This window comes from Lycorma delicatula, chromosome 6 (assembly GCF_047948215.1).
Source record: "Lycorma delicatula isolate Av1 chromosome 6, ASM4794821v1, whole genome shotgun sequence".
NCBI lineage: Eukaryota > Metazoa > Arthropoda > Insecta > Hemiptera > Fulgoridae > Lycorma > Lycorma delicatula.
Genome location: NC_134460.1, coordinates 42,419,960 through 42,434,706, shown reverse-complemented (window position 1 = coordinate 42,434,706; position 14,747 = coordinate 42,419,960). Strand labels below are relative to the sequence as shown.

Sequence of the window (14,747 nt, the reverse complement as noted above, 5' to 3'; positions counted from 1 at the left end):
ACAAAACTGACGAATTGACAAAGCTGTGAGTGGGGACACATTGTTGTGGTGAAGGAACCATGAGTTGTCTTGTCACAAATCTGGTTTCTTTGACAAAACATTTTGTCAGCTTGGTCAAGAAGTTACCGACAAACGTCCACTCAATGTTCTTTCAGTTGTTCAGTGATCAAACGAGGAACGAACTTTGTTACAACTCTATGCATGTTCAATTTTTCAGTCAAAATGTCATGGCATGATCCAATTGAGATAGTCACCTCTTCTGCAAGTTTTTTGACAGTCAATGGGCAATTTGCATGCACAAGATTGTTGATTTTCTGAACGTGGGTGTTATCAGTTGATGTCGAAGGGCTTCCTGGTCGGGGGTCATCTTCAATTGACTTACGACCACTTATTAATCATGAAAACCATTCGTAACATTTGGTATGATCCAGAGCATCATCTCCGTAAGCTTGTTTCAACAGTTAAAATTTTAAAGTTTTCCCCAGTCTCGTGCAAAATTTTATGTTGTATTTTTGCTCCTGAAAATCGCACAATACAAAAATTGCTACAAACACTTAAACATGTTGCAATGAGATATCAACAATCGAAGAAAATATGGCTACAGAAGAGTTATGTGGAACACAATTCTACCAACAACACGTCACTAAATATTGGCGTGTAATTATGTTCCATTATTTTCTGAACGGACCTTGAACACAACCAATAATTGGTGATACTAGTTGCATCGTAAAGATGGCTCAAATAACTAGGATTCAAGATTGAGGATATCTGTGATCTATCTACAGATCATTTTCAATCTTGATTTTTAATTGTACATTATTATTAAAGCCTAATAATAATACTTTTAAAGATTAAAACCTTTGCATCTGTTCAATGAGTGAAGTACCTAACAAATTTATGAGAATATAAATTCAGTATAGCCAAAATAATTATTTAAATTTTCTCTTAATACTAAATAAATAAAACAAATTTTCCTGTTCACAAACTATTTGAAGGTTTATCATTTTATTTAATTGTTCTGATCTAATATAACTTATTACAATTATTTTTTGCTGTCTTACATATTTTAAAATTATTTTACACAATTTTAACAATGGCAATATCCAGTGAAATATTACTGCTTGTATAAAGAGCAGTAACATTTCATTGGTTGCTGACAATGTTTAGTGTTTGCTGATCTACAAAATTTTATTTTATTTTCTTCTATTGATGATGCAATTTTAACACAGGCAATATCCAATGAAATGTTACCGCTTCATTGGAGCGGTAACATTTCATTGGATGCTGACAGTGTTTCATGTTGGCTGATCTATTACGTGCATTGGTAACTTGTTTTTCTGGTGATGTTGAAAATATTACCAGACATCCTGCAAACACAAAACAAAGATTTTTAGAATTGACTTACTTCATCATGTTTTGGGAGATGATTGTAGAACTAAAACTTAAAAAAAAAGCATATGAACATAAGTCTGGACTAGAGTTATGGCTGCTAAAAGGTTTCATTCTGATTTTTGTTCTGCAGAATTAATACAATGCAATGCAGTACTAAAATTATTTAAAACTAATTATGGTAAAAGATTAGTGTATTTATATTGTAACAAGCTCAGTAAAACAGACCTGAGTAATGGATTCCTGCCAATTAAAGAGGAAAGTAGTAGAAAATATAATAATGGGAAGAATCCAGAAAGGGGCTAAAAGGAACCCTTTTAGTAAAGCTAACAGGTTTGTTTAACAATCAATCTTTGTAATACTGCCCGCTGACACACCTAAATGGAGTGGTTCTGTGAGAAGAGTAAAAATGCATGGGAAGATGAAAGGGCTTGGCCGATCATTCTCACGCTAAACTGGGGTCTGGTCCTGCAGGTCAACTCATCTTCTCTGAGTATTTATACTCCAGGGAGTTGAAACATTGTTCTGCAAGAGAGTGCTAAGCGAGGAGTTATTAAGCAAGTTTGAAGGGAGAGTATTATGCGAGTTTGAAGGGAGAGTATTATATGAGTTTGAAGGAAAAGTATTCTGCGAGGTCAGTGAAGGTGTGAATTTCTAGTGTATACTAGTTCGTCGCGATTAAGGTGATATCACATGTAATTGCAGTACATGAAAACAAGAAGTGGTTCGGTGAGTTACTGTTAAAACTAAGTAAAAGAGATAATGTAATCAATTCCATTCATAAATTGTTAGGTTAGTTTTATTTGAGAACAGTGAGGGTAATTGCAATAAAAGAACGTTATGTCTTATTTATTGTACTATTGTTGTTAATATAAGCCTTATATTGTTAAGGCTGTTAATATAGCCTTATATTAACAACAAGCTAGTTGATAGAAGTGTTAAGATTAGCAGTCATGCTAAAATGTCTTTTGTCAATGGGACTGAATTCTGGTTTTCAACCTGTAAATAAATCCTGGTGATTACTTTAAATTCCATTTTGAATGTAATCACTATTTTTATTATTTTTTTGTTTTGTTTTACTTATGTTTTAGAACTAGTAAATTATAATTATATAAACATTTTCAATTGTCAATCTGTCAGTATCCTGATCAAGTTGCGAAAATATTTTATCTAAATTGATTCTCAGAACTATATCTCCAAAACATTTTGAGAAAAGTCATGTAAAATTAAAAAATTCTAGAAAAATATGAGATTTTTAAATTAAAGTTAAATTGTCAATTTAAAACTTAAACAAAACTTTGCAGAAAATTTTTAATTAAATCAAATAAAAGCCAAATGTTAGTTTGACAAACATGATTTAAATTTTTTAAAAAATGTGACAAAAATTTGTATGTACAATAATAAAACAAAAATTAAAGTTATCAATATTGAAGATAGTAAAAATTTAATTGATCTGCCTTGAAGATGCTGATGAAAAGAAAATAACTAAATTTCATTAGCTTTTAATGAATGTTTCAAAATTTCACCATTAAGATCCACTTCCCTAACTCAAACCTGAAGATCTTCTCTTGATTGTTAAAAAAACCTTCAAAGCTCTTTATGAGTAAGCAGTATTTAATATTCAAGCAATTAGTTCATCTTCCTTATTTTTCTATGAGCACATAACCTTACTTATTATGTAATCCCCTATTAACCAGTAATCTAGTGTGAAGTAAAAAAAACTAACAATAGTTATGAAAGTATGCATCAATTCACAAAATTGCAGTAGCACAGCACAAATTTTATATGAAAGTCAGCAAAACTATTACTGAAACACTGAAGCTATGTGGAAGTAGCAGGTATTACTTTACGGATGCTCTGAAAAAAATGTCAAGAGCCTAATGAATAGTTTTAAAGTTTTAAAGATGAGTAATACGTAAATAATGATCCAAGTTGTAAAAAAAATAAGAGCAGATTGCACGATCTGGTATGATGTGATAGATGATTTAAGCGTGCGATAATGGTTGATGAAAAGTTTCTGTTTAAAAAAAAAAGATCTAATAATTACGAGCTCTCATCACAAAAATGCATCAAGTCATGAGAGTTTCAGGTAAAAATTACCGAATTGTCATAACTGAACTTTATTCACACTAATGATGTTCTCTATGATTTCTGGCTGTAACTCAAACATTAAAACAAATATTTTCTGAAACTCATAAAGGAGATCAAGATTATTTTAGAAAAAAAATTCCCAAGACTTTTTAAAGGCTTAATTATGATATAGATGATTCAAGAATCTATACAGATGACTTAAGACAATCAGGATACATATGACCTCAAGGGGAGTACTTTGAATGCAACAGTAACCACAAATTCCAAATGTGTTTTTATGCAAAAACTTAATGACGTTTGAAGCTTCTGGTTGAGGAAGCATGATATTCATGCAATTTAAATAAGCTTAGAGCTAAAATGAAAATGTAATATAATAAAGTAAGCGCAAAAATATAGCTTCAGCTCCAGAAGGAAACAACACAAAAAATTACTAATTTTTTTATACATGGAAATAAACCGTGGAAACAAATTTCAAATGGGAATCAGGCGGCAGAAAGTACATCAAGCATTTTTAATTATCTTAAGCAAATTCTTAATGAATTTAAAAACATAACTTGAAAATATCATTATTAATTTTTTTAAGGTCAAGTAGCTGGTAAATTTTAACTGTATTTATGAACTTAGAATACAGTAGGACAAGAAAATCAGTAGTAATGAAAATGAGTTTTTAATTTCAATTCTTACTGGTTATAACATCATTCCAAGAAAACTAATGAAAAAAATCATCTTTTTGTTCAGTATTTTGGTTATTAGAAACAATTAGGCTTGTACATGAGTAATATAAAATAAGAATACAGTTTTATAATAAAACATTTTAGCATTTACATAAATTATATGTTAAATTAGGTCCTTTCCACTAAGGTTTAGAACCAATGTAAATGCTCTACAAGTTTATTGATTGGGAGTATCTTGACTGATGTGTTTCTATAAAATGCTTAGTGCAGCACATCCCAATAGTATAAGAAGCAAATTTAACTCAGACATCATTTATAATACAATTAAGTAATTTTAATACATAAATATTCCTATTAAATTAACAATAATTTGTTTATCTTTACTAATTATTTCCTTGTATGAAGTAAAGAAAGTATTGCGATAGAATATAATGGACAGAAATATCCATTTTTACTAGTTTCGGCGTGATGCCTGTACATACATATGTATCTCCGCATTAACTAAAAATCTATAAGCTGTAGGATGTTGAAATTTTGGATTTAGGGCTGTTATAACATCTTTGTGCACCTCTCCTTTTGATTGCAATCAACTAGACCAAAAGTGTCTAAAAAAATCCCAAAATCCCCCCAAAATTTGATTTTGGACTCTTTCTTAACTGCAGTAATAAGCACTCATTGAGAGTTTTTTAACGATTATAAGTGGTACTTATTTTCTTTGGTTCCAGAGTTAATAGCCAAATAAAATTTTAATTAATGAAATATTTGGATCTTACATGGGGAAGGCACATCGGTTCAAAATCAGACCATCTCCTTTTTTTTTTTTAATTTAAATATATTGATTTATAAATAATTATTAACCTCTGATTGTAACATTTTTTAATGATAAATAATAATTCAATAATAACAATAAAAAAATATGAAAAAATTTCAAAGTTATTACTGAAATAAAATTTTTTGTATTTTCATTTTTAAAAAAAATGTGGTAAATGTAATAGGCATACAAGGAAGTCATTGTGGTGTCCACATCTCATGATTTTTGCTTCTCATGTCTTATTACATCAGGTGATGGACTGCAGACAGTCTGTTACCTCAATAGAATTGTTTTGCAAACTCAAGCTTGGACTGGAACAGTTTGGTTTCATTACACAGTGTTTATAAAAACAAATTTAAAAAAATTGAGTATGGTTCCCCCACATTGAAATGAAGAAAAACTTTATATCAACTATGTGAACGCTAGTCATGCATCAAAAATCTTAACTAGAATTCTATACAGGAGAATTGGGAGGAGAGTGGAAGTAGGAGAAGACCAATTTGGTTTCAGGAAAAGTATAGGGACAAGGGAAGCAATTTTAGCGCTCAGATTAATATTAGAAGGAAGATTAAAGAAAAACAAACCAACATACATGGCATTTATAGACCTAGAAAAGGCATTCGATATCGTAGACTGGAATAAAATGTTCAGCATTTAAAAAAATTAGGGTTCAAATAAAGAGATAGAAGAACAATTTCTAACATTTACAGGAACCATACAGCAACAGTAATAATTGAAGAACATAAGAAAGAAGCCGTAATAAGAAAGGGAGTCCGACAAGGATGTTCCCTATCCCCGTTACTTTTTAATCTTTACATGGAACTAGCAATTAATGATGTTAAAGAACAATTTAGATTCGGAATAACAGTACAAGGTGAAAAGATAAAGATGCTACGATTTGCTGATGATATAGTAATTCTAGCCGAGAGTAAAAAGGATTTAGAAGAAACAATGAATGGCATAGATGAAGTCCTACGCAAGAACTATCGCATGAAAATAAACAAGTGCAAAACAAAAGTAATGAAATGTATTAGAAATAACAAAGATGGACCACTGAATGTGAAAATAGGAGAAGAAAAGATTATGGAGGTAGAAGAATTTTGTTATTTGGGAAGTAGAATTACTAAAGATGGACGAAGCAGGAGCGATATAAAATGCCGAATAGCACAAGCGAAACGAGCCTTCAGTCAGAAATATAATTTGTTTACATGAAAAATTAATTTAAATGTCAGGAAAAGACTTTTGAAAGTATATGTTTGGAGTGTCGCTTTATATGGTAGTGAAACTTGGACATTCGGAGTATCTGAGAAGAAAAGATTAGATGCTTTTGAAATGTGTGGTATAGGAGAATGTTAAAAATCAGATGGGTGGATAAAGTGACAAATGAAGAGGAATTGCGGCAAACAGATGAAGAAAGAAGCATTTGAAAAAATATAGTTAAAAGAAGAGACAGACTTACAGGCCACATACTAAGACATCCTGGAATAGTCGCTTTAATATTGGAAGGTCAGTTAGAAGGAAAAAATTGTGTAGGCAGGGCACGTTTGGAATATGTAAAACAAATTGTTAGGGATGTAGGATGTAGGGGGTATACCGAAATGAAACGACTAGCACTAGATAGGAAATTCTTGGACAGCTGCATCAAACCAGTCAAATGACTGAAGACATAAAAAAAGTGAATGCTTAGTTCACCAACTATCAGCCATTTGAAGCAGCAGACTTGTAAGTTGCTAATTAAAAAAATTTATTGTGGGTCATTCAGATTAGCAGTATCATTTATGGGTGCAATTCCCAAATTCTTAAAAAATCCAAAATTGGATTTCATGTTTTTGTTCACAACAGGCAGCAAATGAAAATTACTAATCAATAAGTCATTTAACACATTTAGTGCGGCCTACTAGTATTTGAATAGTTGTCTGCCGCTAGGAGCATATTACTCCTTTACAAGTACCATTATTGTTATAGTTTAGTTTGAGCTTAGCTCTTAGCAGAAGTGGATCGATGTTGTGCACATTGTAAGTTGATATTGTTCATGTAGTTTATGTATCTGATTTTTTGCCAATTTTACTTTTACACAGAATTTGAAGTGTCAGTTATTTTTATCATCTAATTTATTATTTACAATGGCTACCTGTTGTACAGTTGTGCAACACATCAGTGATGACACTTATAGATTCGTAAGGTAGTATCTTGATAAAAACTTCCCATCAGAGGAGTCATCTGTAAGTAAGTTGGATGATAATGAAATAAATCCCATTTGGGCAAATAATACTCTAGGATTAAGGAAAATTCCTTTCAGGCCTGTAAGAGGTAGTGGATTATTGAGACAGATTCCAGGGGAGATCAGATCAATAGGCTGGTTTCTTTTACTTAATTACTTGCTTTATTATTATTTACTTTAATTTTCTTGCAGAAATACAAATGAATACACTTTTAAACTGTTCTGTAGTCCTTCTACTTCTGAAAAATCTAATGACTCTGTGGAAAGACCTCACAGTACCAGAATTAAAAGTTTTCCCTGGTTTGTTGCTACACACAGGAAACATTACTCAATAGACTTCAGGATTACTGGAAAACCCAGACTATAAACTTACCCGCTTTTAGACAGTACGTGAGCTGTGATCGCTTTATTAATTCTTAGATGTCTGTACTTTTCAAACGCCAATGCTCCTTAACTGCTTGTCCACAGAACTGACCAGCCATTGCCTAATATTGATCACCTGTTCAAACTAAGACCACTAATAGATAATTTTAATACAACAATGATGTTGGTATATTATCCTTCAAGAGAATTATGTATTGAGAAGCAATGATACTTTGGAGATGCTGAATTATACTCAAGTCAGTATGTAAAAAGCAAGCACCATAAGTATGGTCTAAAATTATACTGTCTAAACAGTATAATGAACCTGAACCTGAAGGGCTCAATTTTTAAATTTGCTGTTTATGGCGGAGGCAATGACTTTTTTCAGTGAAAGGTCACTGTGAAGAAGTCTTACTGTATATCATGAATGAGTTATTAAATCATGGGCACTAATTACTCATGGATAACTATTGTAAGTTTTATCCTCACTTCCAAACATCTAGCAAAATATACATATTGTACTGGTATTCTACAAATTGATCAGAAGCATTCCCCAGATTTAGTTAAAAGTACAATTTTGAAAAAAAAGTGAACTATTGCCCAATATGCAGATGGGATTATGATTGGAATGGAAGGATAAAAGACCTACCATTTCTTCTCAGTTTGACAACAAAATATGCACAATAAAGAAAACAGGAATGAGAGAAATTAATACCGATTTAACACATATGAAAGGTGTAAACAGAATGGGCCAGATGATTGCTTATTATCCTCGTGAGAGGAAAACAATTTGGTGGTGCAAGAAAATTATTCACCCATATTTTACAAATGCTTATTATGGTCAATGCACACCACTTATACAACATGCACAAAGAAAACTTTCAATGTACGACTTCCATCTAAAGGTCATAGAGTAACTTTAGCTGCCTAAAGAGGAGAAGCCGGAACGAGGACGCCATATCCTACACAAAATGTAGATGAAAAAGGTGGAAAACTTTGCAGTTTGAAACAAGAATGGAAAGAGAAAGCAAACATTAGTTTGTGAAGTTTGCCCAAAGAAGCCGGGTTTGTGCATAGTTGAGTGCTTTGTAACATTCCATATAAACAAATAGGTGGATTGTAGAACAATTCACCTATTTGTATATGTGAATTTGGTTGTAAATAGATTCATAAAACATATAAATTAGTATTATTGTAATTAGGGGTAGTAATGTATAATATATTACATTTGTCTCATATAATATTAATATACGAGACAAAAAACAGAAAGGGAACACAGCATGGCTGTCTCGGAATCTATTCATTTGCGGTTCGCACTACTCGAATACGAGTACCAATCCATGACGTGACAAATTACAAACAAAACCCCTAAAAAAATGTTGGCTACATTCCACACTTTAATACAATATTTGCTAAGTATTCATTGCAAAATATTTTAAAGCATACTAGGTATCTTATTCGTTATATACTATACCATTGAACATGTTCCCTAGATCGATTACCATTACTTTTTCTTCGCTAATTCTAGGTTATGTTCTCATATTTTTGTAAGATAATGATTAAAAGTGGATAAGCTTAATCATCAATTAAATCTTAGAACTACTCAAGGGCCTACGAAAAATACTCAAACTTACCTGAGAATCAAATAAATAAAAAATACAACTCGAGATATAACCAATTTTAAGATATTAAAGCGACTTCAAGCACTTAAAACCTTATATCCTGAAAATAAAACAATCATCTTAATGAAAATTAAATTTTAAACAATGTAATAATTTCTCATTCTAGAATTTCAATAAAAATGACTACACAAATATCGCTAACTCAAACACTATTCCTAGCGATAATATCACCAGTTCTTCTTCTTCGTTGGTCTAGTTTTAAATCACCCGGCCAACTACATTTCTTCGTTTCTCAGTCAAGCTGAAGAACAATTTAACTGATTTGCTGGACAAGCATAAAGTAATCAAACACAAGATATTATATCTTCTGCAATTTACGTTTGTTGCTGTATCAACGTTAATTACATAATATATCATGTGGAATTTCTGTTTGTGCAGCGTTTTTGTCGCTGCACAAACAAATCTTGTGTGCGTTTGATATGTAGACGAATACGAATAGACGACACTAATGAAAATTAATTATATCTATTAATAGTAGTGGTTATAGTTAGTACTAGTAACAATTAATTATATTATGTGTGTATACAGTATACGTATTAAAAATGTCATACCTTTATAATGAAAAAATAAGATTCACCATCAGCAGTGCTGGGCTGTTTGTGATAGCGGTTTTATTAACAAAAAAAAATTATACTTTTTTTCGGGATAATGAGTACTTTTCAAGATGACCGCAGCCGATCTGTAGTTAGTTATGATTGTAGTTAATTTTATTAGATGGCGCCACTGACCCACCGGGCTGATCTAGTGGTTAATTCGTTATGGCAAATCAATTGATTTCAAAGTCGAGTGTTCCAAGGTTCAAATTCTAGTAAAGGCGGTTATTTTAATACGGATTTGAATACTTGTATTATTTGGTGGTTGGGTTTCAATTAACCACACATCTCATAAATGGTTGATCTGAGAATGTACAAGATTACACTACATACATATCACCCTTTGAAGTAATACCTTACGGTGATTTCGGAAGATTAACAGAAAAAGAAAGAGAGAGTCCACTAAAATAAGTTATGCCTTATTACTCAAAATAGAGGACTGCAAATATAATTTTTTTCTTATTAAAAAAAGTCTATATCCAATGCAATTTCTTTTTAAACCATCGTATTTAGATCAACTGACAAAAAATAGCACTCTAGTTTAAGAACATGCGGACAAGTAGAGAATAAAATAAGAAAAAAAATTATATAATTTATATATATATATTTTACATAGCCTATATTTTGCCAATAGATTGAAGATAGACCGGGTTGGTCTAGTGGTGAATGCGTCTTTCCAAATCAGCTGATATGGAAGTTGAGAGTTCCTGTGTACAAGTCATAGTAAAGTCAGTTATTTTTAGTGGATTTTAACACTAGAACATGGATACTGGTGTTCTTTGGTGGTTGGGTTTCAATTAACCACACATCTCAGAAATGGTTGACCTGAAAATGTACAAGATTACACTCAAACATAATATCCTCTGAAGTAATCCTGATGTTGGTTTTGGAGGCTAAACAGAAAAAGAAAAAAAAAAAGAGACCTTATTATGATGAATTTTTTATAGTAAATTTTCTTAATATGGCTGTACTTATTTAATATATTTTATGTATTTATAACATTGTTTACTTTTATTTAACAATTTTAAGTGAAACGGAACAAAAGTTAAGTGATAGTAAATTTAGAGTTAGAATGTTAAATTATTAGAGAGTATGCTAATATGTTTGGTGGTGATTCAGAAAAAAACATTGGCGACTTCCTACTATTGAAGATAAAGATAGTCTTGAAAGACTATATTATTTAGTATAGGTATATTATTTAGTTTCTACATCTTGTAAATGAAGAATAAAATTACAGATTGTCATAGTTTTAGTTTTCATTTATTTACAATATTCTGTATGTAATTACTATGTTAATTTGGTTTTAAAATTTGTTAAAAAAATGAATTAAGCTATTCTAAATTATGATGATTATTGAATTTGTTTTAAGTTCTTAGTTAAAGCAAGCGTAGGTTAAGTTTGGTTCAATTATATTTATACTTTTAGACTTTTATATATATATATATATATATATATATATATATATACATTTATTTAGTTATTTACATAAATTTATTATACAGTGCACCTTCAATTTATGTGTGTGTTGTGTTACCTTCTGGAAAATTTCTGTATACAATGAAATCGAGACATTTAATGCAGAAATATAGGTTAGGTTCTTGTTAAGTTATACAATAAATAATATACCTAAATTACTGTACTTTATTTTACTATTTTAATGATATTACAGTACAATGTATGTATTTAAAAAGAAAAAAATATGTACAATTTATATATTTTCTCCTTTCAGTGGCATTTTCTCCTTCAAAAATATCATTTTTTTTTGTAAATTTAGATGAAAAAAAAAACAGGTTTAGTTTAAAAGCTAATGTATGTCAAATTTTCTATTAAAAGTTGAATGAGATAACGTTGAACTATCTTTTTAACTTTTGGTATTTTTCACCTTCTCATAGCAGCTTTTTTACAATTTGCTTGAAAATAATGGTTCCTACACAAAAATGGTTTGGAAGTTATACAATCGAAAGCTAATTAAATTACCTCTTTTTCAGTCCTATACGATGATTATGGAGATGACACATGATCACCAAATGCAGATGTTTAAAAAAGAATGACTGCAATTAAAAAAATTGTATTTGATATTTTTCTGCAGAATTTGCATAGTCACAAAACAAATAAAGATAAATCATAGATTTCAAATATTTTTTTTTTTTGGTGAAAAGTAGGTTTATAAGCAATTAATTAAATTTTATTATATGTTACTAAATACTGAATATTGTTTTTCAACGAAAATTTTAATGAGAGTTGTTTTGCCCATTTGTCTTAATGTTAGTGTGTTTCAGTAATTTTAATTATGGCATATATCAAAGTAAAGATTGATATTTTATAATTATTGAAAAAACTTATATTTAACAATTTTGTAAAAATGAACACCTCATATATGATTGTAATTACATTAATTTACAGATTAATTGTAATAATTGGATGTTTAGTGAGTACGAAAGACAATTTTAATAATGAGTTTTATCATTTTTAAAAAGGATCAGCTCCTTTTTTCACTGTAAACTATCATTTTTAAAGCCGAAAAAAATCCTTTTTCAATTTTTTTTATTACTGTTTTAAATCTTTCATTGGAAAAAACACTGCAACTTTAATAAATAAAAACATATATTTTTTGTATTTAAACATTGTAAAAGTGAGATAAATTTCTTTGAAAATCTTTACTAAGAATATTTTTTTGGTCTTGTGTACAAAAAAAAAAAAAAATAATGAAAAACCAAATGGGAAATTAAAAATAAAAAAAACTTGTTAGTCCAATAATAATAAGATAAACCACTCTTATTGAATTAAATTTAAGATAATCCCCAAATGTGGCTTATTAAAAAATCAAACGTTAAAATTCCGCCAATTTCATTCCAGGGGAGGAAAAGACAAAATGAAACGGCTTTTAATTTTACACAAACCAATTTTTTATGTAGGATTGATCAATTGTTTTTTAACAGTAGTTAAATTAATTTTTATCATACAATGACACACAAATTAAAGGTAATTAAAGACGCTTTAAAAAAAATTCTGCATTCTATTGATAAAACCAAACTTTTGATTTATTTGAAGAAAAAACACATATTTCATACTCGTTATTGCACTGTCCTCATTTCAGGAGAGTAAGTAGACTGAATAGCCTCATCCGTTCCTTGAAAAATATGTACTTACAATTTATGTAAAAAAAAAAATTATGAGTAATATTTTTATTATTCATAATTATGATTTTATTCTTAATTTTTATTGAGTTACTTGTCTTAAAAATAGCTCCCTTTATGTCACTAGATTCAAAAGTAGTTGAATAATACCAATTTTACAATTGTATTGCACCTGTTTGTGCAATAAGTACAAAGGTATGGTAAATATGACTGTTTTTTTTTTTTTTACTAAAGAATTTCAAACAAAATTTTATTATTTTATATGGAAATAAGTTTGACAACACTCCTTATTACCAATTCCTCCATTGGAGAGTGGCAAAATACTTATAACAGTTAACTTCCATACATTGCACAATATTGATTGAGACTACAACTGTTTTAAATGAACTCTTTAGTATCTAGAGAAGTCTAAAGCAACATAATTTGAATGAAAAAATGCTGATGTGCTGCAGAAAAGTTACTCCAATTCATAGGGATTGTTGGTGGTAAGGATATTCTACAGGTTTCTTTCTTCCTGGTGATATTCTGTAGATTTTGGCTAAGAAATCATTGGTTCATGTAAAGTGTATGGGATCGTAAAAGTACAACATTCCTAGTATTTGTGTGGTTTAGAGAGTAAGCTCACATCCATCCACTAACTGCCTATAGGCAGTTTCCTAGTTATATGGAATTCGGGATTCTGCTTTTAGCATGTGGCTGGACAAATTCAATGAGACAGGTTAAGAATAAAGATTCTTTTTTATTCACTATAATATTTAATTTTGAATATTAAAAATTACCTACTCGCATTCAGATTAATGCAGATTGTTACTCTACATCTTTTTGGAGCTGAAGTTTCTGCTTAGAGTTATTAATGATGTAATGTGTAAATGATGTTCATCTTTAAGCAATTAGGAAACTCCTTTAGTAAGCAGTCAAATAATGTGTTTTACACTTTTGTTTATTTTTAACAGGTTAAATGAATAGAAATATTTGTGTAAGTTCTATGTATAGATTTTGAGTATTATGCCTACTATGTTGTAAGTATATCATGTTTCTATGAAACCTTTAAAGATTTAATTCTGTGTTTGTGTTTTTTATACTCATAGTTGATGTGTGTCCAGTCTGAGAAATGTAGGAAGTACGGTCATTAAACTTTAATTTGAATACTGGAAAGTTTATTCGTTTGTCAGTATATTCTGTTACTTTGGTGAATAATCTTGTGTATTCTGTTTATAGCTTTGAAGTGAAACACCAATATTCTTTCCAGAAAAAATGTTGAAAATTTTTGTATGCAGTGTGTGTTGTTATAGAAATTTTATATTACATCATTAGTTTGCAACTGATATTTTCTAAAATGAATTCATTTATTTTTTCTTTTCACAAATGATTTTTTGGACACATAAACAAAGAAATCTATGAAAACAGATAATTTAGTAATTATCAAACTATTTACAAACGTTTTGTATTTAGTGATTTACAGTATTTTAACAGAGAAAAGGTTACAGAAAGTTGTGCACCAAGTGGATTCCAAAAATTTTGATGAATGGGCCAAAGAAGCTGTTTTTGAACTGTAGGATGCATCTTCCTATAATTTAAATATTTTTTGGAAAAACAGAAAATGTTTTTGAAGGCATAATAATACAGCTAAAAATGATATGAAAAGAGTGGCAATGAATGGTAACAGTGTAGAAAAATTATACATGAAAAATTATTTAACGTAATAAATTTTTTTCTTTATCACTCACTTTTGTTATTAAATCAAAATGGGACAAAAAAAAAACATGACTTTTATTCAATTTCAGTA

The 14,747-nt window shown here is 29.7% G+C and overlaps 1 protein-coding gene across 1 annotated transcript in view; it reads right to left on the bottom strand.

Moving 5' to 3' along the window:
* Positions 1 to 969: 969 nt before the first annotated feature.
* Positions 970 to 14,747, bottom strand: part of LOC142327013 (RNA 3'-terminal phosphate cyclase-like protein) — a 39,982-nt gene continuing 26,204 nt past the window's right edge. Inside the window, exon 7 of the mRNA XM_075369768.1 lies at positions 970 to 1,367. Coding sequence (XP_075225883.1) covers position 1,367 — 1 coding nt within the window. The 3' untranslated portion in view covers positions 970 to 1,366. The remainder of the gene's footprint in view (positions 1,368 to 14,747) is intronic.